The sequence below is a fragment of the Channa argus genome, chromosome 1 (genome assembly GCF_033026475.1).
Source record: "Channa argus isolate prfri chromosome 1, Channa argus male v1.0, whole genome shotgun sequence".
In the NCBI taxonomy this organism is placed as follows: Eukaryota; Metazoa; Chordata; class Actinopteri; order Anabantiformes; family Channidae; genus Channa; species Channa argus.
The window spans coordinates 16,953,505-16,979,126 of NC_090197.1; the positions used below are offsets into that span (position 1 = coordinate 16,953,505).

The 25,622-nt window shown below is 38.2% G+C and overlaps 1 protein-coding gene across 1 annotated transcript in view; it reads left to right on the forward strand.

Moving 5' to 3' along the window:
- gabbr2 (gamma-aminobutyric acid (GABA) B receptor, 2) overlaps nucleotides 1-25,622 on the forward strand; it is a 167,597-nt gene that overhangs the window by 38,665 nt on the left and 103,310 nt on the right. Inside the window, exon 2 of the mRNA XM_067503008.1 lies at nucleotides 6,853-6,990. Coding sequence (XP_067359109.1) covers nucleotides 6,853-6,990 — 138 coding nt within the window. The remainder of the gene's footprint in view (nucleotides 1-6,852; nucleotides 6,991-25,622) is intronic.

Genomic DNA, 25,622 nt, shown 5'->3' on the forward strand with positions numbered 1-25,622 from the left:
CCTTTTGTCATGGTTTTCAAGTATCTCTATTAGTTTGCAAATTACCTGCCTGCCATGTCTTCCTGGTCATTTAGACAAAGACAGAAAAGTTATGATGGATGATATGTTTAGACCTCTCAGGTGCCTCAGGGCTCACTCAAGAGGAACAAATAGCTGTAGAATTCTTAAGATCTTAAGTCTCTGCATATAAGATTGATAACAAGAGAAAGGAGACTGCTCTGTAAGGACTTTAGTCAGCAGTAGAGAAAGTTGACCTTAATTGACAGCTGAATGACCCCAGAGAACCAGAAGGAGCCCTCTATATAAAATTGCTATTGATGCACTTTTAGGATAATCGAACATAATACTGTTACAAATTGCCTTTACATTCAAATCGTAAAAGTTTACTGAACTACTGCAGACTGTTTCACATACACTCCTGGCCCCTCTAGTTCCTCTTCTTCCAACACTAGATGTTATTGACAGCCATGACAGAGTTTAGAGGATTAGTTGGGTTTATACATGGGGAAATAGATAATCTCCTTTAGATCTGACCTATTGGCTGCACCCTGCTAACTCTATAGGGCTTTATAATTCCAAGCATATGTTTTAGCAATTGCTGGATTGAGCCTGGCTCAAATTTCCTCTCCTGGCTTGGAGATGTGGAAGCAATTCAATGAGGAGTGCATGCAAGAGGCAGATGTAGCTGCTAGAAGAGACCAGCTTTTTGCAGCTGCTGCTCTGCTCAAAAACATCAGGGAAGGTATGCTGCGCACTTGCAGGATGGATGTGTACAGCACATGTTTACCGTTAGATGCATTGAAAGGGTACTTTAGCAGTGACAGAGCTGTGATGCAAAAATATGCAGTTCATACAGTTGAACAGATTTAAGCTGAAAAAGGTTTGCAGCTCCTGAAAGTGTTATTATTTGTTGATTTTCAAACATTTATAGGTATAATATGCAGCATACAATATATATAATATAGAATATAATTTGCTTCATTCTAAGTTAATTCCCATTTCTCCGTTGCCATTTGTCCCTTTTTTCAAGGTGTTTTAAGGTATCCTAGATAAATATTCCTCTCATGAATGTGTATGAGGCATTGTAAGTAGAATCTGTAACGCTTTAGATTACAGCCTGCGACTTTGGGTAAGTACAGTGCCCAATATTTGTTGTTACTTCATAACAATAATGTAAGGGGAGTAACGTGGTAACAAGAGGAGAAGAAGTAAAATACCTCCAGAGTAAGTATTTCGTAGTTATGGGGTACTTATTAAAGATTACATGATGCAGAGAGGCTAAGTGGCTCCACTTTAAATTACAGTCCTCATTTGTTTTAGTCACTTTGTAACTACTGTGTAACTACAGATAAAAAAGAGGGTAAGAGGCCCTGCTTTAAACCTTTCACAACTATAATATGATATTGAATTATCTATCAATAAGTTCTTTATGTTAACAAGTTTAACTGATGTAAATTGGTTTTCCAAGCTTTGAAACAATAAAAATAAAATCAGAACTGCTTTTTATTTTGTCAGAAATGTATACATTTATAACCCCTTTGTTACCTGCTGTTGTAAAGTACGTTCAACAAATGAGGGCTGTAATGTAAAGTGGAGCCTGTTACCCTCTTCTTATCTGTAGTTACAAAGCAGTTACATCATAAATATTTGCCCCTATCATGTAATATTCAATAAATATTCCTTAACTACAAAATACTTACCATGTAGGTATTTTTCTTATTCTCATATTGTTACCCCGGTATTCTCCAAAGTTTGCTCATTGTTATCAAGTAACAACAAATACTGTATCTGTACATAGGTTTTGTGGAGACACAGCACTTTTTAGTACACAGTAAGTTCACTGTGCTTTTTCTGTAAGTCATGGGCTGTAATCTAAAGCTTTACCGTAGAATCTACTGGCCAAAGATGAAAAATAATTCTTAAACAAATGTCAAGGACGAACGTTTATAACAGAATTTGCTATTGCAAACATCATGTTCACACATAATAGAGGCTTTTATCCCATATATACAACTATGGGTACATTATATCATTAATTTAACATGAGGAGACAGCTTAAACAGTCTTCCATCCAGTCTTAAACCATAAAGACACCCTTTCTGAGGTTAGATTCCTGCTGGTTTCGTTTTCAGTGATCACCTGTGCTTTAGGCCTTGTCCTGAGTTAACGCAGTGTGTGAACAGTGGATTGCTTCTGACATCATGTCAGGCGGTCCTCTGTCCTGTGTCTTTCTGTTGTTTTTACTTTTGCCCCTCTTCCATCCCCCCTCCCATCCCCCTCCCCAACCACCCACCACACGCACTCACCCACACCCACACACACACACAGACACACACACACACACACACAAAAACATACACATTGGGCCTCAGGTTACTGATTTGGGTGCAGTAATATGCCATTAGACAAGGGACAGGTGCAGCTGCCTCTGTTTGCAGCACTAACAAGGCATTTCATCATGGTTAACTCCAGCCTGGTGCTCTGATCAGCTCTTGTTCATGTCACAATATGACACACATGCATGCACAAACACCACTGCACATGCATGTATGGAGAGCACAGATTAACACATTCCAGTTGTCTCTAAAGCATCATTTCACATATAACAGTGGTTAGATGAAGAATTTGGTTCAAAAGCCCACGGAAGCTTGTAAATTAAGCACAAGGCTCAAGTTATGCTGTCCTATAGTTGATACCACCAACTTGAAATCATTGAAATGTTTATTATGTGACACCAGACATTGGGATTTGGTTTGGGTTGTGGGCTTCAAGTAAAATTTTATATTATAGTTGTTTTCTCCTTAAGCAAAACATGGCAGGGCTCCTGATTATTTTTGAAAAGACAAAAAAAACATATGTTGCAGATAGTCACGTATGCTCATTTCATACAGTATGCTGTTAAGCAAAATTTGATTACGAGTTACATGTGCAAGCTATCACATGGAACATAAGATAATGGTCACAAATTGCATTTAACAGCAATATTCCAGGGCAGCTCTTTTCTCACATTTAGCCTAATTGAGTGTGATTTATCAGTAGCACAATAACAGTCAGCTAATGTCATCATGTAATGATAAATCAATAAGTATGAACCTCAGTAGCTTTGTGTAAAGGTCAAAGTGAGGGAAAAGTAAAGGAAACAATGGATTGAGCGGCATTTGAAATAAACTCTTCCTTGGCCAGATGTCCTATTGCTAATATCCTCTAAATAGTAAGAGTGGCGGTGCAAATTCACTGCACTGAAATGTCAAGCTAAGGCAGAGACATTTAGCTAAATAAAAACATTAATAAAGTCTGAATATAACAACAAGTATCTCTAAATCAAATGAATAAAGCTTGAGTCAAATTTCTGCATGTGTGTGAACAGCCAGGATATACATATAGGGATAAACTCAAGTACATTTTTTATTAATAAATCTTCAGGGTTGGACAGTGCTACAGTAGGTTTCTTTTGAGTTTCTTAAGGTCCTCCATCATTAGTCCTCACCCCACCAACCAGATCCCTCATACACACACACACGCACACACCTTCCTTGGCTTTCTCCCAAGGTGGTCAAACAGATTACTACAGGCGTTAACCCCATCGATCTGCTCCAAATGGCCTCCAGGAATGCGAGGAATTAGATTTCAGACTGGAGAAGAGGAAAATAAAGTGCTGTAGTATTTCTTGTTACTTGGCTTGGGAGTTAAGTGCTGCTATACCTTCCTCAGTATAGTTTTTTTTTCATCCTCAGAAGTTATTTCTGTTTCAGGATGGTGGTATTTGTCTCTCTTTATTCCTCGTTCAGAGCAGTTTTTCTCAGGGAAAATTTGGATGTAAGATACAGCCTGTACTCAGACCTGTCAGTGGGAACTTGGGAATCATTAAAAAATACAAAAATGGCTCAGTACTGTATAAGAATATGAAAGAGAAAATAGTGTAAAAAAGAGAAAAGGTAGGAGAGGAGAGTGGCTCATGCACTGTACTATAATAGCACAAGGCTATCTAAAGATTGGAAATATAATCAATGTAAATTACTCTTATTTGATATTTAATTGTGCTGTTTCTTCGCTGATGGAGTGTAGACAAATCTGCAGAAAACTATTCATCTGCTAAAAATCATTGAGAGCCACTTAATCAGCCTCACTGTCATGAATAACACCATTGTGGCGTTATAATGGTGGGCAGGTTTATATATACTCGTTGACTCGTCTTTATTATGTGCACAGTTAATGTCTGGCTAATACATCCATTAATACATCCTGTCTTTTTCTCCCTCTATTCAGCTGCTTGTTTCTTCCCCTTTTTCTAATATCACCTTCACCATCTTCATGTCCCTTTATACTTTGTGTCCCATTATATTCTGCTGCTTCTCTCTCCTCTTTTTTTTGCTTTGTCTATCTGACATTAAGCTTTACAGCGTCTCTATAGCTGAATCAGTATTGATTAATGTCTGAGTGGTTATGCTAGCTAATGAGAGGCTAAAAATAGCCATCGCTACACCGATCCTGCTGCGGCCTCACTCCCTCAACTAGTGCACAAACTGTTGATAGTCACACTGTTGGCATGACAACACACCGGCCAAGGCTCCGTGAACAGTCACAACTGATTGTGTGGATGGCAAAAGTACAAAAAGAAAAAAAAACTTTTTTTTGCTTTCCAATTTTCCGCTTTTCCTTTTTGTATGTAACAGCTGGGGTCCCAAGGGTAGTTGTCTTTAATAACTTACTGAAACTCATTTTCGAAAATGACATGTGTGACCAGAGCTGAAGTGATTAGCTGATGAATTGATTTGTCGATCAACAGAAGAGCAATCAGGCATTTTGGTGATCTGGTATTGTTTACAAGCTTAAGCTGGTTTGATGTCTGACACCTAGGTTTCCAAAATCAGGGTTTGTTGCACCCAAAAATATGGGTATAACTGATTAGATAGTGCAGTCAGAAAGAGCTGTAGCTTGGTTTAAAATTGACATGCTTGCACACGCACACACACGGGCAGATCTTCTGTTGTACTGCAGGGGTTCAAATTCAGTAAACAGCTTTGCTGCCACTGCTGCAGAGACAAACATAACCATTCTTTACCACCTACACTACATTGTCTCTTCTCTGTAATAAATCAGCTTAAACCTGCAATATGACCAACCTCTACTGTGCTCACATTGGCAAGTTTAGTTGCCCACATTTCTTTTCTGTTGCATGGTAACCAGTTGAGAGTCACAGTCCTACCAGCCCACCTTGTTATGGCCAGCTGGAGAGAAATGAATGATAAGAGTATGCTAATGGAATATCTATCTTCGTTAATAGCCTACTGTTTTATTCAGCTGTGTGACCAGGATAAGGATTCCCCACTGTGTCTAATCACATCGTCTACCTCCTAAATCACTGGAGACATATCCACAATCTTTCTGTTTTTCACTGCCATTACAGCATACATTTCTCCATACTGGCATGAATGTACTGTAGCTGCACAACTTTAATTGGTTTTCCACTTCCAAAATAAAAAGGCATTCAGACAAAGGTAGTCTGATTTAAATCTTAGTACAAAAATAAATTTGACTGTGGAGGGGTGAATACAACAGTGGAAAGGAGGCACATGCTGTGATTTGCAAGGAGCAGTTGTCTGTATCTTTGTTTCATATAGTCATCCATCACAAAATAAAATAGACAAGAACATGAGAAACTAGTCTCAAACCTGTAGCCATGACACCTGCAACCCCCTTAATGAAATTACCAACAGATCATAACATATAGTCCTATACTGTATGTCAAGTTAGGAGATTCCTCCATATGTGGTTTCAGTTTTTCAATGTGCCCTGTGGAGGGACTGTGCTGTTAAGTGGGAAATCTCATTCTGATGGCAAACAAGGTCAAATGACTCTCCAGATGAGATGGACTCTGTTCGAAAGCACAAACACACAAACCACCTGCCAGTCAGTCAAAGACAGAAACATATCCTGAATTGAGTGGCAATAATAGAAGACTGAGATGGGAAGTGTTTACTGCTGATAGCAATATCATTCTGTGGAAATCAGGGACTCAGCAAAACCAGTTAGGCAGCTCATGTACCAATCAATAGGAGCCTACACAAATTCTTTCCCCCTCTCTTCTCTCATTTCTCGTTTTTCACACAATCTTTTTCTTCAGTTGGTACAGTGATGTAAAACGACTGTGTTCTGCAACACCAGATCTCACAGGCCACTCTTGCAGCCTCCGAATAATGTTTTACTTGTTGGTTTCAATAACACACAACCACATACACGCTATCATGTGCCACACCAAATTAAATGTTATTTAAATGTCACAAACAGCATAGCCTATGGTGTCATGATGTCAGCCAAAGGTAAAAACGATTGCCTTTGTTTTCTATCATCAAGCTATGCAAAATCTTATGCAATGTTTAGAAAAAAAGCCTGATAGCTGAAGGGTTAAAGGTAATTACAGCATTGTGGGTTTAAATAGGGCTCAGGACCTTTGTTGCATGTCATACTCCATCTTTCTCAACTGTTTCCTCTTCGTTTCCCAACTTTGATCCATCTTATAATTACAGAAATGCACCCCAAAAAATCTTTAAAAAACACATTGCAAACAGTAGTTAACATTAGTCCAAAATTGACTTGTAATTCTAATGTTAGATATTAAATTTCTATACCTTTACCTTCAGTTTCTTCACTCTTCTTACTGTGCATCCTCCATTTTCTTGCACAGTCCTCTGCACAATCCTCTTCTAAAATGTATTGGTTCTAATGTTTTTCTTTGATCAGTTTGTACAACAGCTAATTAAAATGTCCACTTTCTCTCTTTCCTCCTTTCTCTCTGTCTACCTCTTGATCTGCTCTCACCTCCACCTTCACCAACTCTGTCTGGGTTTGCAGTGTGACAATGCCAAGGGGCTGAGGGCTTTCTTTGATGCCATATGCTACGGTCCCAAACACCTGATGATCTTCGGTGGTGTCTGCCCGTCTGTGACCTCCATCATTGCAGAGTCTTTGGAAGGCTGGAATCTAGTGCAGGTAGGAAACATACTGTACATGTCGCAATCCGCTGGTGTGGTATGTTTGTGAACCATGGATGCTGTTGTGTTCAGTCTGTCAGTTGATAGAATGTGATTAAATGCTAACCGAAAACTCAAAGTGCCACTTGTTTTGCTGTTTTGTAGTGTGCATATCCAGTAGATGCTTGGATTTTACAGGGTTTCCAGATCCTGGTCTAATCCAGTAGTCACCAGTTCTAACCCAATGAGGTTACTATCTGGACCGCAGTGCATTTCATATTACAATTTTTCTCCATCACTTAGACACTTGAGTCCACTCTGTAGTCAATTTTTCAAAACAGTCATCACGCAGGCTGAAACACAAGTTCACTTCCCAAAATAACACATTTTGTTTGCAAATTGCTTTTACACTAACGAACATTAACAACATGCAACAAAAGCTAATTTTCCCTCAAACAACACTAAACTTTTACACTCTTTCAATCAGTCACTACACTACAATAGGCAACAAAATGCAAAATGCAGTTATGCAGCCAAGGTGATAACAAACCATGCTTCCCTCTGCATCTGCACTTTTTTAGATGGCCTGTTGAAATATTGTAAAAAGATTTTCTCCAAGAAAGTTTACCTAATTATTCTCATGTGTAGCTGTTTGTATGCTTATGAAGTGTCATTGACACACAAGACCTACAGTAAACCTCAATACTAGATACATTTGAACATTCAATATGGCAAAAAATTTGAAATGTATTCTTTCTATGAAAAAATAACAAATTTCACCCAAAATCATTGATTGAGAACTCTGTACAGCTTCCTCATACCAGTTTGGTTTCTCCTAAGGACTCGATCAATAGTAGCCAAACTCACATTGTTGATATTTCCAAATGCTCCCTGATCTCCAATTACTGCTGTCTGGATTTCCCACATTTTGATTGCTTTGTTTCAGATCTACCATGGCAGGCTGTACACTAAAACTCATTCTTCTGCCACAAGCATGTAGTAGTCTGTGAATTCCAAAGGACAAACCATGATTAATAACATGGTCAATAGCTGTTGCCCGAATTTCATTTGAAGCTTGAGCGTTTCTTACAACTCCTCTGCTACGCATGCAAACCACCTCTTCTTTGGGCCCTTCTGCCATGGCCTCTAACTCTCATTAAGTGCCTTTGGGATCTTCAGTCCATGCTTGCAAACAGCAACACAGATTTGGCATCTTTTATAGGGGAATAAGGGCTGATTGCTGATTTAATAATTTGCACAGGGGGTTGCACACAAATGCATTGGAGATTCAGATTTTTGCAAGTCATTTCTATCAGCTGAGACGATGTATTTTCCTTTTTTTTTACAAAGTGAATACAACAAAGTTTTGGGTCACTGAATGACATGCTTGTTAACTGTTTTGAAAAAGTATGTATGAAATGTGTGAAACTAATGGAAATGTGTTAACACATTTGCAAGAGAAGAATTCTGATGTGTTAAGAAGGTGATAATGAAGATCAAGTGCATCCCACTTTCATTAAACACACCTTCACAATTGAGATTAACTGTAAAATAAGACCTATTTTGACAAGATTTTTTAACAAGCACAGTGCAGCCATCTTAGCAGAGATAGATGTCTCCTTTCAATTGCTACATTTTATCCAATCAGCCGTGAGAACAGGGAAACATGCCATTGAGCAGACAAACCAAACATGTAACAGTATGGTAAACATTATATCCCAAGACTCAGGAGCAGGCAGAGGTAACATAATAATAATCTTTCTTTTGAGTGAGGGAGTTTATGTATATAGGCAGCTTCTTTTAAACTCTAAAATGTGTCTGCGTAACTGAGGAAGAAAACTTTTCTTGAAGGTAAAAAAAAGAGTTTTAACAGCCGGGTAATGGTCCAGACCCTACCTGGGGAGGAGGCCACCAGAAAGACTACTGTTTTAATCCTTCATTAGCCTTTCTAGGGTGACTTTCTAATTGGTATTGCTCTAATCCAGGGATTCCCAACTCTGGTCCTCAGGGACCTTGCCCGTCTTACTTTTCAAGTATCCTTGCAGTACCACCTGCATATTACCTCAATTAATTCAATTCAATTCACTTTGTTTGTCCCCTAGAGGCAATTCTATAGGGCATAAAAGTAGCTAATAAAAACATAAATGAATAGACATAAAATCAACCCACACCATAAAAGACAACCTTCATGAAAAAGAAACACAAGTAGTTTAGAAAGTGCTTATAATGAACTGTGCATTTTTTGCAAAGGAAAAAAAAATTGTGAGGTCCGGCTTAGTCAGCGCTGACACGTCTGCTGAGACGATCGTTAAGTGTGGGCTGTCCAAAGATTCCACTCTTTAGTCTCAACACCCAGTCCCTGCCAGCCATTCTTAAAATTATTTTTAAACATGTTATAATAATATTATTATTATTATTATTATTATTATAATACCGGTTCTAATAATGATATTTACAACCGGTGACGTAACAACTGAGGAGGACTTACATAACTAAAGTTAAATAAATGTGGTATTGTTTTAGAAAGTTATTTTATCTTTATTTCCCTCTATATGCTCCATAGTCTGCATCTGAGATTTAGCAGCTTTATTTCATCTTTTGTTCCTCTATGCACAAATTGCTAACTTACATAGTCAAAGTTCCCAGTTGCCACCACATTTGTTTTGGCACAAGAACATGCATTACACGCAGAACGTGCATTTCACACTCACCTGGGATTTAGGGGTTTTCCTATCTCCTGAACAACCAGTCGTTCCTGAACAGTTGTTAAGTGTGTTGCCCGCTGCTTATTTAGTCGTCTGCCGACTGTCACAAACTAGAAACCTGTGATACTTGGTGGAAACAGTCTTGAGTCTTGATGTGCGAACTCCAGTCTTTGGCAGTCCTCAGGTGTGTCCCCAACTTAAGATAAGTGTGGGATGGGCAAAAACAAAATGGTATCTTTCAACTTCTGATTGAATGAACACACCTGAACAAGGTAACGTAGCAGTGGGTAGGGCACTGGCTGGGCAGGGATAGTTCTAAAGCAAGCAGAGCAAGAGGCTTGGAGAACCAGACTTGGGAAACACTACTCTAATCCATCTATTATTCTCTATTTTACAATATAGTAAAATAGCTAAAATACAATGTATAGGACATGAACTCAACGTGTAATGTTTTTGACATTTTTTCCATTGGTACGAGCTAATAAAACGTTACTACTTCAGGCAGTTTCTGTTAATTACCTACTAGACATTCACATAATAGATTTTACCATTCAATTATACTTTTCCTTGCTGAATGGCATTTGCTGCCATTTACTAGGTAAGGCTTCATGATTGCTCACTTCAGGCATTAAACCCACCCATTCGTGCATCTGGTAAACTTTTGACCCCCTGCGTTACTGCTTAAGGCCCATGCATGTTTTCTGATAGACACAACACAAATACATTTCTATTAGTACTATCAGGGTATGTGTAATCGCACACATTTCACACATGTGCAGAAAAAAATTAAAAAATAACTGCAAACACAAACTTTTTTCTTGCAGAGCATAATGGGCTCAGTTTTCCCCACGTTCTGCAAATCCACTTGAAGAAGGCCTTGTGCTGAAACAATTTTGTAAAATAATGTAGATACTTCCAGTAAGTAATCTGGTGTTTTTTTTTTACATTTTTGGATAATTACCATTTGAGAAGCTCATTGACTGATAAACTACCCCTTGACATTGACGTTGTTGCTGAACACATGCATAACTGCTTAACAAAAATAGGACCAATGATAGCAAATAAACTGTATTTACATATGGTGCACAAAATGAACATTCACTTTACTTGTCTAGTGCCTGAACAGTTGGTGTCCTTTAAGTGCAAACAGACTGCACAGACCTCAACCAATGATGAAATTCATGTCACATGGACAGTTGCGGATGAAGAAAGCATGAATTGTCCTTTTCAGTCTCTTTCACTGTGTGCTTTACTGCTGTATCAAAGAGAGGAAATGCCTTTTTCCAAAGAATACATTTCATTTGCAGCATATTCTACAAAGGTTATCAGGCACAGATAAGGAGTGAAGCTTTTGCTAAGAAGAGATGGCATAATTCAAGAGGCTGCATTTTTAACAGAATGTCACAGTCAGTGAAAATGAGGCCTTTCCCTTCCCTTGTAATTACTGTGAATCTGATGCTCTTCGTGTGGTCAGGGTCACTCAAGAGGGGGAACAATTGTCAGGGTGAGGGATTGAAAAGATGAGTGATTTTTGTTTCTGTGCTGATTTACTTTCTGGGGAAATGATATCAGTCTGTAAAGAGGGGTTTGAGTTATAGTATAATTTGAAGTGCTCTAAAATATTTGTCTCTCTGGTTTGTGTCTATGTGTCTGTTTGGATGCTTTCCTCTATTTTTATTGGCTTGTTTGGCAGTGATTACCTGCCAGAGGAGCAGTAGTAATGTTCTTTGCACTCTGGCTGGTACAGTGTGTATCCAAGAACACTTTACCTACTAGGATTTTTCAATATGCAGACTAACACCAACAAATTCATACTGGTAACATCCCAAATACTGTTATGTTTAATGAGTACAAAACAGCAAGCAATTAAGTACAAATATAGCTGCAAAAGACTAAAACACAACCAGAACATCCCTGTGTTTAAGTGAATTCCTTAAGAATTAGGTGTCTTTTAAAGAGCTCAATTTTGAGTAACAAATATTCTGCTGATGCTTTTAAAAAAGCTAATTTCTTTGCATTAAATATGTATTCAAATGTGCACAACGGTTAATGCATTCGGGGTTTCAAGTGTGGTATTGTACAATATGACCAGCTTAGGTTACTACAGATTGAAGATGCCTTTGCAGGAGCTACATCCTCGGTGAAGTTTGAGTCACTGAGAGATTATGTTTGATTATCTGCAGTAAGTGGATGGTAACAAAACACCCAGTACTTTCTGGTTGTTGTACAGTATGGAGCATATAGTAAATGCACAGGTGGCACCTTTTTGTTCTTTTACAGTAGATTGCTGGGTTGTATCTCGCTGTTCATCTCTGAACCCACATGTTTCTTTTCAATGTGTGATGTTTATGGGCTGAGTGTGAGCATGTGTGGGAATCAGTTGTACAGTTGTATGTATGTGAAATCTTTATACGCAGAGTATGCCTACATATTTCTATGACGGCTATACACCTCTCTGCTTGACAATAGACAGCTAGACACCTCTGTGGTGGAAAATAGTTATCCATTAATGCAAGCAATGCTATTGTCTGAAGGAAGAAAAGAAGGCGTGATAGAAAAGGAGAAGAAAATCATTCAAAGAGGAAAGTAGACAGACAAGGAAACATCATTGAAAGTTTTTAATCTGGCACCCCACTGTTTAGCATGCCACAACAGCGGGAGCTTGTTTTTAAAACTAGAAATTCTCTCATACTGCATATTTATTTTCCAGACCTAGAACCCTGTGTGCAAGTGGATTTGGAAAGAAATAGAGAATTTTCTGGTGATTTCATAGGGCAAGCTTAACAAGCTAATCATTTCAACATCAAAACATGGAGCTGGCAGATGCAGTGAAAATAGCTAAGAGAACAACCACTCCTTTATGTAGCTTAATCATACACCCATAAAAATAGCTTTCAATCGGTGCTGATGCCTAATGAAGATAGCTTTGAACGGTTCAACAAAAAATAAACTTCCACTGCATACCAGGCTATTACGCTCCATTCACACTTGAATGTACATGTTCATGCGTTCAGCCACAGCAGGATTGTATCAATAGGTGATATCAGTCAATTATTACTAAAAGTCAAATTCAATATTTTTATTCCTAGGTGGTGGAAAATATTTGAAATGAAACACATAATTATAAAATGTAATAAATATAATAATACGATGGTGTAAGAAGCTGTCTTTCAAGCCAAGTGTCATGTGACCTGCATAGACAGGCAAATAGGTCAGTAGGCAAGTTTTCAGAAGATAAAGAGTTTTCATCAATTATTTCATCATTAACCAAACCCTAACCATCACAACCTAATGCCTAACCCTGACCCTTAGCCTTTGAAACTCTAAAACAGCCATTTGAAGTTGTGAGCCAATTGTTCTCTCTTTGCAAAAATCTCCTCACTTTGTTAGGGCACTCTCTTTTTTTATTTCAAAGTAGCATGTAAACACACACACACCTCAGTTTAAGCTCTTTTGCTGATGTAAGGACTGATCTGTGATCATAATTTCTGATTTTGAATTTGTCTTCTGAGGCAACTGAATTGATTAATCGTTTAATTGTTCACATCCTTCCCTGTTTAGTTCTACCTCATTAGTTCTACCACTTTCTAATTCAAATCTGTACATTAACCTCGGTGACTGATAAGAGACAGATTATATAAGATTATATAAAATAAACCATTCAAATGTGTCAGTTTCACATTTAAGGTGGCACATGTATGTGCAATATGTATATGTGCTCAATGACAATTAAGGTTGTTGTTCTTGTTCTGTTCTGTTCATGTGCTAAAACAACCACCCAAGCAAATTAAAATGGCGGATAAGAATACTACCAGGGTCAATGGACAGATGGATTGAGGGAATGATGGAGGAATAGAGAGACAGCAGCAGACATGGACTATAATAGCATAAAATTGAAATTCAAAGAAACAGCGTAAGACACATCTGTGTTTGTGAGCTGTGATCAGCCACAAATGCCACTGATAGCAAGACAAGGAATTTTGAAGGCATCCTCTTGGCAGTCATCTTGGTTTGTGTTTAATCTTGTGTTCACCATGAAACAATAAAATTGCCAAAGGATTTGGCTAGCTTTTTAAATCCTCGCTGGCTCAGGTATTTGTAGCCAGTCAACACACTGCACCCTTTTTTCTTAACTCACGAGAGGTCATTTTCTTCTCCACGGCAGAGGTGTCTATTTTCCATGAATGGTTCAGTGTGTGCCAGGAAATAACCCCACCCAACCTCCTGCCTGTTGCTGGCCCTTTCTCACTCACCAGTTAGGCCTATCAGTGTTCATTTTCAGCCACATTGACTGTGTAATGAAAAATTATTCTTCCCAGTCAGAAGAAAAAGACGAGGCAGCGTAATTCCTACAAACTGATCATTTGTGGGTAGAATTTCTAAAGACGTCTTTTGTGTTGTATTAGTATTTTAATCCACATCTGTATTTTAACTTTATATGGAGCAAGGAATGAACATCAAAGATATGTTATTCATGCATGTAGACACTACATACATATCAATATTTATGGAGACAGTTTAGTTAATTTGTTGATGTTTTGATATTTCCACATTCCTTGTGTCTCAATGTAAAGCTTATAAACCTTTAGCACCAAACCCCTGATACTCTGGTCTAATAGGGACACTGAAAAAGTAAGTTAATAAAATTAGAAAGCCCCTTCTGAAGGTATTTACAGTCAAGACATAGAAGAACTATTTATTTACCTGTATACGAACCCATTTTTGTATTGATTGTCAATGCTTCAATAAACCAGAAAATGTCGGGAAAGAACGAGTTGTATCTCCTTCCAGTGCAAAATTCTCTTTATTCTGATGCCTCTACTGAATCTTTAGAGTCTTCCTTTTGCCATTTTCTTTCTCTCACTCTCCTTGAGTGCTATACTGGATGCTTCAATAAAACATGTGATGCCCGGCACTGCAGTATTCTGCCTCACTTGCGTCAAATCCTCCTGTGTACCGTATCAATATTTCATGACTTCCAAAGTTTAGACCAAAATCTCAAGTGCAAGGGCAGGGATGATGTGAGCATCACAATAAATCATCATGAGTAAATTTGGTTCATTTTTTTGTGCTGTTACTGTGGTTTGATTTGAAACACTTTGCAACTCAAGGTTAAAGTTTCTCACTTTCAGCACCAACAAACCATTTCTATTTATGTTTGGTTGCATGTGTGTTTATGGTTTTACTACAAAGTTAAGTCTTGCTGAATTATTTCCAACCCCTCTCTCCCTCTTTCTGTCTGCATGTCTCTGTCTGAGTGTGAGTCAGAACAGGGATGAGAGAATGACAGGAAGCTAAAGAAAGGCAATTAGTCTGGTATTAATGCATTCTCATAGTTTCAAGGTAAGGCTGAGTGTAAACAGAAAGTGATGTCCCTCAAACTATCTCAACTTGTGAGAGCGTAGAGATGTGCCATTTTACATACAGGCTTGACATGCACTGTTATGCTATACATGGAAGGACCATTTGGAACCTAAATGGGAAGAGGGCACAGCATTTTTTTGCAGGATGTACATTACACCCCGGATTTCTGGGACAGACTGGTATTTAAGTTAAACTAAGAGAATGTTGCATTTAAAGCAAAGCTAATTTCAAGACAAATCAGTACTGTAGCTGCATACTTTAGATATCTACAAATAGAAAGTTTTCCTCTAATCCAATCCTTTCTCATCGAGTCTGACACATATTCTATTAGTGCTAGAAGCAAAAAACGAGCCAGAAAATGACGAAAATATTAATTATACTATACTGTGCATTAATTAGACTTTTTGGGTCATGAAAGCTGCCTGCATTTGTAGAATACACCAGCATGTACTGTAAAGATGAGCTCATGCACACTGTTTGTACCTTTTCACAGAGTTGAATGTACGCCATTTGACAGTGAAGACAGTAATTAGCTAATTAGCAACATTTGTTGAAAACAACCCGTTAACGGGTTGCAACTGTTAGTGTCACATATTGAATAAACATGTTACTTCATAGGCACTCAATAAGAACAGGAGCTTTGACAGAAAACCTTTCTGTTTCTGTTCTTCCCAAGGAAGTAGGAACGAATGGAAAGAGTTTCTCATTCTTGTTACCAGTGACACATGCCGTTTATTCCAAGGTCTGTGAAGAGTTATTGCATTTACGTACTATCATTCCCCCTGTAGTTTTTGGCAGGAGGGCACGTGAAAAGAAAATCAGTGTTGTACTCCACTAATGATGATGTGGGACCTGACAGCCACCAGTAACAATAAACACACTAGACACATTAATAGTTTAGGCTTGTTTTTGATGTGTTGCACAGGGACTTTATCATGCACACCCCTCTTGTGAAGACTGTAAGATATGTTTTTCTGTGCCCCAAATCCTGGTTCTTTTCCTTTTTTCTCATGTGGGGTTTCTAGGCTTTGATATTCCTTATTTAGGTCATACAGTCCATAGAACTTTGAAGAGCTAGCTGGGTGTATACAAGTTTTAGTCTTTATATAAAAAAATAAAGCTTTGAACAAGAAAATCCAATGATAAATGGAATTCGTTATTAATCTCTAATTTAAATTTAATTTACTGTAATTTATTGAGCTCAGATGCATGTACTGTGGAGGTTCAGTCATAAGAGCAGAGATGTAAGAGAGCATGAAAAACAAGAATGAGATCCCAAGTAAGGTAGTTCCTTAACATTGTCTTTGCGTTATATCTTTGCACATCAATTTAAAACCTGGATTCAGTTTCAGACCTGGAGTCAGTTTCTGTTTTTGGCACTGTCTGAATAAGCCTCAAATTTATATAACAGCTGGGGCTGTGCCATATCGTCACATTTTATATTCTACATTTGGTCATTAACTGCCCCATGATAAAAATTTGTCATATTATGGTATTGACTCTATAGTTGCATGATGCATAAGGAGAAAACAGTCAGTGTTGGAGTTAAAGAATAAACATAAACCTTCTCTAACCCAGCAGATATACCGTGTATTAACCTGTATTCTAATGTTTCTTGAGCTACTAGCAAGTCTCCTTAAATGTTTGCTGATTTTTGCAAATTTATTTCAGTGGTGGTTCTCTTTGTGTGTGTGAGAGAGAGAGAGCAAGAGGGGGAAATACGTAATGTTTATAATAAACACAAAAAAAGGCCAATGGCACGGTGAAATCTTATTTGCAGACAGATGATGGCAGTCAACAAGGTGAATATCAGTGGATACAGAGTTATAGCCGCAAAACCGGTGCATCCCTAAAAAATACAGAGAATTTTTTTGAGTGACTCGACCTCACTCTCTTTCATCGTCTCTGATTTTTCCAACAATATAGGGACATTTTAGAATCACAGGGCTGGATACCTCATCGACCTAAACATTTGTGTCGGAAACTGGCTTTGCTCAGCTTGGCATTAAGGGCATCCTTTGAAACTATTTCAAAAACAAGGGCGGACTTGCTGAGCAATTGAACATCAAAGAGAACCCGGCTCCATTACAAGCCATTAAAACCATAACGGCTGCTTGGAAAGAGCGAAGCTTAGAGAATCGATAAAGGGCAGTTTAACTGTCTGACACAGCTCACTAATATCTGAAACATCAACGCCACTTCGGAGGAAGAGAGAGAGAGAAAGAAGATGATGAGCAAACTTAGTGGGTGAGAGAGGAAATGGAAAGAGAGAAAGACTCTTGACAAAGTGCATAACAAAGTGCCTCCATCCGTTCCCTTGCTCCTCCTATTCTCTCTCACCTCTCTCTGGTGTACAGTATACTGTACATATACATTGCTTAAATAACCTGATTTGTAGAGCAGTTTAGCCAATATGTGGACACACAGCTCAGACATAAACATTTATAAACTCACAGACACACTGAAACTGGTAGATTATTTATTATTGTTTTCACAAAACACCTCAGAAATATTAGTTTTTCTTGAAAATGGATAACACTGTAAAATGTGCGTCCAATGACTACATTCATTTTGGTAGTACCACAGATATCCACACACTATTTCGTACATCAAACTGCACCTTCAGTATCTTGTGTTTTCAGTGTGTTGTGTTACAAACCCCAGATCCAGGTAGAAAAGACTTCCTCCACCTCCTTACTTGATTAAATTCCTTTTCCTCTTTGTCACTCTTTTCTGTCTCTCTTTCCTCCCACATGATCCTCTTTCGCTTTATCGGGGCATCAGAATGCAGAAGCGTTAAGCCTCCTTGAGGTTGATACTGAGCTCAATGCTATTTTCATTCCCTATTGGTGCAGTCATTGAATACCTCTCTTTTTAGGCTGTGGCTGCAAATGGAATCCAGTATGATAAGTTGTGATAAATGATAATGCCTTTTTAGCTTCACACCACATCAACTTAGTCTCTAAAAGCATAAGCTCAATACCAAAAGCAAAGGGATACTCTTTCTTGTATTGATCTGTGTATATGTACATGTATATGTGTGAATTTATGTATAAAAGTACATTAGGCATGATTTACTTTTTTTTATTGGCATTGCAGTAATTATAATCGATTTCTAGCTGGCACAGTTTGCTGTAATAAATGCTTTTAGAGTTATGTTTGATCAGAATTGCTAAATTACATTCCAAGAAATCTTCTAATTGGCACAAAAGATGTACATTTACATTTCAGATGGACAATTAATCATGCCCATACATGTACAGATGCAAGAGCAGAGATGTCTGTCTCCTAAAACTTAGGTTTCTATATTTTGCCGTTAAATTACAATCTCCTATTTAAATATGTTTTTTGTTGGGAACAAACAGTACCTACCAAAAAGAATTCACCTCCCTCTCCCGGATGAGATTTTTTACTTTTTATTGTTTTACAACATGGTCAATTTAAATTGCCTTTCTGGGTGGAGTTTTTATGTTCTCCCCGTTCTTGCGTGGGTTTCCTCCAGGTACTCCGGTTTCCTCCCAGAGTCCAAAGACATGTATATTGGGTTAATTGGTGAATCTAAATTGTCTGTGTGGATGGTTGTCTGTCCATGTATGTGTCGCCAATGACAGCTGGGATAGGCTCTAGCCCCTCCACAATCCTACACAGGATCCATTACAAATAATGGACGGGTGGATAGACTTCTCCACCATGAAATCCAAATTAACTACAAATATAAAACTAACTGTAATAATTGTAATAAAGTATTTACTTCCTTTAAAGTAACTTAACTGAATCATCACTGTTGCAGCCAATTGGTTTCAAATATTCCAAATTAGTAATTAAAGATTACCTGAGTGCAGTGAATGCTTAGTATAATTACACCTATGTCTTGAATGTCCAGTTTTATATTAGAATAGATTCAATTGTATTGTCATTACACACATACAATTACAAGGCAACAAAATGCAGTTTAGTGTCTACCCAAAATTACAATAAGCAGTAAGTACAAAATATACAGCATCTACAGTGTGTACAAGATAGGAACTATTATAGACATAATGTACATATGTAAGTACTATGGACTAATATATAGATAGAAGTACTTAGGACATAATATCGAGGTGGAAGTACTATGGAGAAAACATACATGTGCAAGTCCTGTGTACAAAATAGTATAAAGATAGAAGTACTATGGACATAATATATATGTGGGAGTACTATGGACAAATAATATACAGATGGCAGTACTGTGGACATATTGTACAGATGAACATGTGTTATTAGATTAGGTTATTAGACGTGTGTTATTAGATGTAATCAGCAGAAACTATAAACACAAATTGTACCATTAGTGCAATGGACATTAAGAATAATGGAAATAAGTAAGTAACATTTATTTATATAGCACAGATAAAATCACAAAGTGCTTTACAAAATGTAAAAAAAAGAGAAAATAATACAGACAATAAAACTTTAAATATAAATTAAAACACAACTACAACAAAGATGGAACCATACGAACCCAGTCAGCTAAAAGCTCATCTAAAGAAGAATGTCTTCTGTTGTCTTTTAAAAGAATTATAATGTAATAAAAAAGAATAATAATATAACAGTTGACAGTGTAGTGTATAAGCTAATGCATAATATTCAGTACATGAAATGAATGAGGATATGGACCAGTGTATGAGATAGATACAGTTCAATGTTTCTATGTGTGGGAGAGATGAGGAGGGGAGTTGAGTGTGTAGAGGGGTAAAGGGTCAGTGGGGACCACAGTTCAGTAATGTAATAGCTGTAGGAAAGAAGCTGTACCTGAGTCTGGTGGCTTTAGTCCGGAGGCTCCTGAAGTGCCTCCCAGAGGGCAGGGGGTTGAACAGCCTATGGGAAGAGTGAGAGGAGTCCTTGAGAATCCTGTGAGGTCAGCGCAGGCAGTGTTTCCTCTGCACATCTTGAATGGCTGGGAGTGGAGTCCCTGTGATGCTTTGGGCAGTTTTCACCACCTGCTGCAGTGCCTTGTGTTCAGCAACAGTGCAGTTCCCATACCAGACTGTGATACTGCTGGTGAGGATGCTCTCTATCGCACAGCAGCAGAAGTTCACCAGGATGACTGAAGACAGGTGCTTCTTCTTCAGTGTGCTCAAGAGGAAGAGCAGCTGGTCTTTTGACCAGGCTGGAGGTGTTTGTGGTCCAGGACAGGTCCTCCCAGGAACTTTAAGCTGGCGACATGTTCAACACCCATACTGTTGATGTGGATGGGTTCATGCGGGCCTCCGTTCTCCCTCCTGAAGTTCTCAATGAGCTCTGTGATTTTGGTGGAGTTAAGGAGCAGGTTATTGTTTATGCACCACGTAGCTAGGTGCTCTACCTTCTCCTTGTAAATCATTCTTGTCTCTGATGAGGGCAATCGCTGTTGTTTCATCTGCAAACGTGATGATGGAGTTTGAGCCATGCACAAGTCTGCAGTCATGGGTGAAGAGGGAGTAGAGGAATGGGGTGTGGTACAGCAGTGTTGAGGGTGATGGTGGTCGAGCAGATGTGGCCTGACTTGACATGCTGAGGTCTGCAGTATCCAGTTACAGTAACAGTGTACAGTTACTGATGAATCAATATCCTAGCGAAAAAGTACTCCATGAAAACAGAAGAACAATCCAATCAACTCTATGAAAAGGTTATTCAAAAGCCAAAGTCAGAGGATAGATACAAAATCATTCAGATTATCACTTACGGTTAAAATAATGGCAGATTAATTTATGGCAACATGGCAGAGGACTGTGCAAGAAGAGATTTAGACACCTATGACTCCTCTGAAGGATTTACAGACTACTGCAGTTGAGCTGTTGCTCAGGTACATTGTCCATCAAAGTTCTATGGGAAAGTTGCAAAGAGAAAAAAGGGTCAAATTAATATCAGCTTTTCAGAAAGGAAACGCTAAAGTCAAGTGTCCAAGTGTCAGCTTTCCAAAGTTTCATGAAACTAGAATTGAGTTTTTTGTGCGTCAAGCTAGAAGCTATGACTGCTGAAGAACCTGAACAACAATTGCCAAAGTCTTTTTTTTATTAAAAAAAAAGCAAAACAGGTTATCTCCAGTGTGAAGTATGTAATGTTACCAAAAATGTATAATACAATATTGACATAATCAAAAATCCACAGAATTACATTTTTTACAATATAAAGAAAAAAGATCACTTGGAAGATTCTGCTTTATAAATCAATAAATCAGCATTTTTATTTGTATACTGTAGGTTACAACGTGTTTCCTTTTTTACCTAGTTCTGTGTACTAGGTGATGGTGGACTACTTGTTGCACTGTGCCCTGCTCTGCTCCTTCATGTGCTTGATGAGGACAATGAACGAGACTGTGCATGATGTTTGCCGACGAGCGCAGCAGTGGCAAATGAACTGTGGTGATAAGACGCTGCTAACATTACACGCTTCACTCAGCCAGGCAGATGGCTGTCTACACTCTGATCCTACTTGAGATACAAGGTTTAAAGTGTGTACAAAATACTTAATGTGTGGCAATAGTCTGGCCTCTCACAATACTTCGGGTCTGTAACAACAACTACTAGTAAGATTGTGCCCTGTCGGACCCTCCCAGAACGCAGCATACTAACCATGTAATATCCTGGTAAATAACTTCACAGACCCAGACATTAACAAGATTTTTTTTTCTGTTGCAATATCAAAAAAATATAGAAAAACTCTATCTCGTTATTTCTCCAATTTACACACGTGTATGTGGCTTGTTAGTCTGCCTAATAGGGGCTGAATAGTTCATAAATGTCACAGTTAGGCAGATTTTGGTTTAGTCTGGGTGGAGGGCATTGCCAATTTCAACGTGCTTTTCATGTATTTGGCAACTGTTAGCCTGACAATTCAGGACAGCAACATAAGTATCAACAGCACTTAATCCATTATTAAACACTTCTTTCCAAATTGTAAAAAAAAAGGTTAGAGGGGGATACATTACTCAAGCACTTTAATGATGTGCTGATATCCCACATCCCCTGCATAGCATAGTGCGGTCCTAGTTGTGGACTTTGCCATGTCTATGCACAGAGCTGCACGTTTTGCACAATGCTTGCACACAGCCACTGTTTTATTCACTACCAGGTAGCACTAAATCCATAAGGCTCCCATACAGTGCAACAGACTTGCCATTTTCAAGACAGTAACAGCCATTCTTGATTCATAGTCCATGTCAAGAATCACTGGGTTATTGGCAACCTTTTCCATACTGTATGAACGGAACGTTACGTACCTGCAAACTGACCAGGTTGTTTCACTCTGTGTCAAATATCTCTTCCCCCCTCTTTTTATCCATCTTGCCTTTTTGTCACCCTCAAATTCTCCTACACAACAAAAGGGGCTTTACCTTTTCAAAAAGCCTTAAAAACCCTGGGGCACACGAAGTAGTAGGTGCTATAAGACTTGATGAAGCCTTTGGCACGAGAATGTCCCATAGCCTAATTATGCTGGCATAGATAGATGTAGTGTTTCAGAGCACAGAAGCTTTTTGCTTTCACGATATGTTTATAGTTTGACATGTGTCAACAGATCTATCTTTGTTTTGTAGCTGCAGCATTACATTTCCATGTAAATTGGTAGCATGATGAGCATATTCAAAATGACAGGGCAGTTGCATCATGTAATATTAAGATTGATGTTTCCAAATGGAACATTTATACGTTTTAATTTTTTATTTTTTATCATTTCTAACTGGTATAACTAGGTTGTTATACAGCAAGTAATCTTTTTATGATGTTGTCCTTCATATGACACTTTTAAAGAAGACATTAAATCCATCACTGAACAGATAACACATTTGCCATAATGTGACTTATTTATACATGCAGAATGTTTTAGAATATTTGTAACACAGCAGATGCTTAAAACACACCTTTGTCTTTTCAGATATTAAACAATTAAACAATGCCATACGGTCAACACTAAATATTCGGGGCAATATTTTACTTTAAACTTATTGTGCAGTTTCTTAAATGGTAAGTATTTTGAGCTTTGAATAGGGTAGCTACAGTAGGACAACACATTAAGGTTTTTCAGCTTGGCAGACAGCACAAAAACAGTACACTGCTTTGGGTTATGTGAAATGTGTTTTATATATAAATGTCCTGAGATGCAGGCAGTACAGGGCAGCTCTATTTAAAATTTTAATTCAAACCTTTTAGTGGTTTGCAAGCAGGAGGACCTAAGAGACAAAGCAGAAAGAGCTCATTAGTACAGAGTAGTTTTTCTCTGTCCTTTATCTCTCATGCCCTCTCATACATACACACAACCCACACAGGTGATTTGTGCCTACAGAAGATTCACAAACATGTGCAAAGAGATGCACATATATGTTAACTGGTGCCCTTAATTCCACACGAAAGATCTGAATCTTGTGCACAGAAGACGTACAACCAGTTATAGTACATTCACACATATTGATACATATCTGACAACCTGATCTGTGCAGGTTAGCCGGAGAAAAGTGGTGCACTGTGTAGAATGTGCAAATGGTCAGATCCCCTTATACAAAAACATGAAAATGCACACACGTACACACACACACACACACACACACATACACACACACATGCACGCACACACATACACAAGCACAAAACACACACACACGCACACACACACATACACAAGCACATAGATCCACTGGCTAGGTAGATGCATTTTCAACTTGTACCAGCCGTTAAATTTATAAATACCCTTGTGGTATTAAAAGCGAGTTTGTGTTTGACTTCTCGAGTGCTGGATATTTTTACATCCAAATGCATTAGAACAATTTCTCACCATGCTGCCTTCTTTAGCTTCTGCTGTCTTGTCTTTTTTTAAGAAATATGTCAGAAGTCAAATCCATGTCCATGATTTTTACTGAATGAACAAGCAATATATTGTGAACTATGTTTGTCTTTGTGACACCTCTGTCCTTCTTAATGGCGTGCGGCAAAATAATTTTCCTAAATGTCGTTGAACAATGTAGGATTGCATTGTTAGCTGTTTTTTATAAACTTGATAAAATGTTTTGCGAGTTCCTTATTTATTTTAAAATCTCATGCAGCTGCAGAATTAGAACTTATTTTTATATTTAGATTATTTAATTGTAATGATTTTTATGGATCTTAATGCTATGGAGAAGTGACCTGCTTTTGCCACATTTACATCAAACTGATTCCATTTGTAAATTGTCTCCATGCCAGCACCCTGTACAGTGAAAATGGAGCTTGCTAGATGTAGCCTGGCTTTGTGAAGCTATGATCTTCCCTCAACTGCATAATGTTTTTGATCATAACTAATACAACAACCATAACAAACATTTTCTTTTTGTAGGATACTTTTTAATCACATCCTTTTTTATTTAACTTTTAGAATAAGGTGTGTACAGTCCAGCATTTACTATCACCATCTGCAGTAGAAAGGGTGATACTTAATTCATACAGCAGGACTTGTATTGTGCTTTCAAGCCATATTTGTATTACACCAGGCATGATATACAGGTACCAGTTGATTTCAGTAAAAATTGAGCATTTATTCATTTTTTTAAATGCTGATTGATGAACAAATTTCCCTCACATGCCTCGGCACTTGGCCTTTCTAACAACACCCTTTCACCCTTTTAATACTAATTAACTTCCCCCAAAATTTAGTGATGGATTCTTTTCATTTAATAAAGTAGATATGGTTATGTTTACTCTCAAGAATTACTGTAGAAGGTTGTGTAGATTATTGAAGACCATAAGAAATACTTGATATTTACAGCTCAATAGGTTAATGGCAGGGGGGTCACCGCTTCCTGCGGTGGAACGCCGTGCATTTTTAAAGAGACAGTGCAGACTTACCAGCAGGATGCCAGCTGCCTCCTTCAGTGTTAGGAAACGCACATACAACACACCACCACTAACCTTTAGCTTCAATAAACAATATTAAATATGAATAAGGGCATAATTGAAGTAACCGCTTCCACTTCCTTAGTTTCTCCCCCACCCACACACACATACACAGACTTACACTTTAGAAACTCGAGAGCCAACCACACATTATCAGGTCTACTCCCTGGCCGATAATAATGTTGACATTTTTTGGTATCATCAGAAAACACTGAACAACCCCATCCTGTTGCAAAACTCTGACAGTGCATGAAAATGTAAGAACAGCCAGTGAAAATGCAAGCAACATTGATTTACTGTATGAGCGGTTTCCGGAGTGGTTATGAGTGGTAAGATATAAAAAACAATAAAGTGTGTGAGACTTCTTTTGCCATCTATAGTGGCTCTCTCTTCACTGGATTCTCCAACCTGCTTTTACTGATATGCCAGACTGAGAAAAAGATGAAGCGAGCATGGGGTCTGGACAGATATTTTATTTGGACCGGGTGTTATCCTGCAGGGGTAAACTTTGATTTCAGGCTCTGTTGTGGCATTACTTCCTTTTCCCCCATCGGCAGAAAACAGTGGGAGTAATCAGCTTAATTGGTATAATTGAGGGGTAAGCAGTAAGACCTCGAACACACACACAAACACACACACTGCTTTTCTAAATGGATATTTGCAGATTATGGGGGTGAAGTTCTTCTCATTAGGCTTTA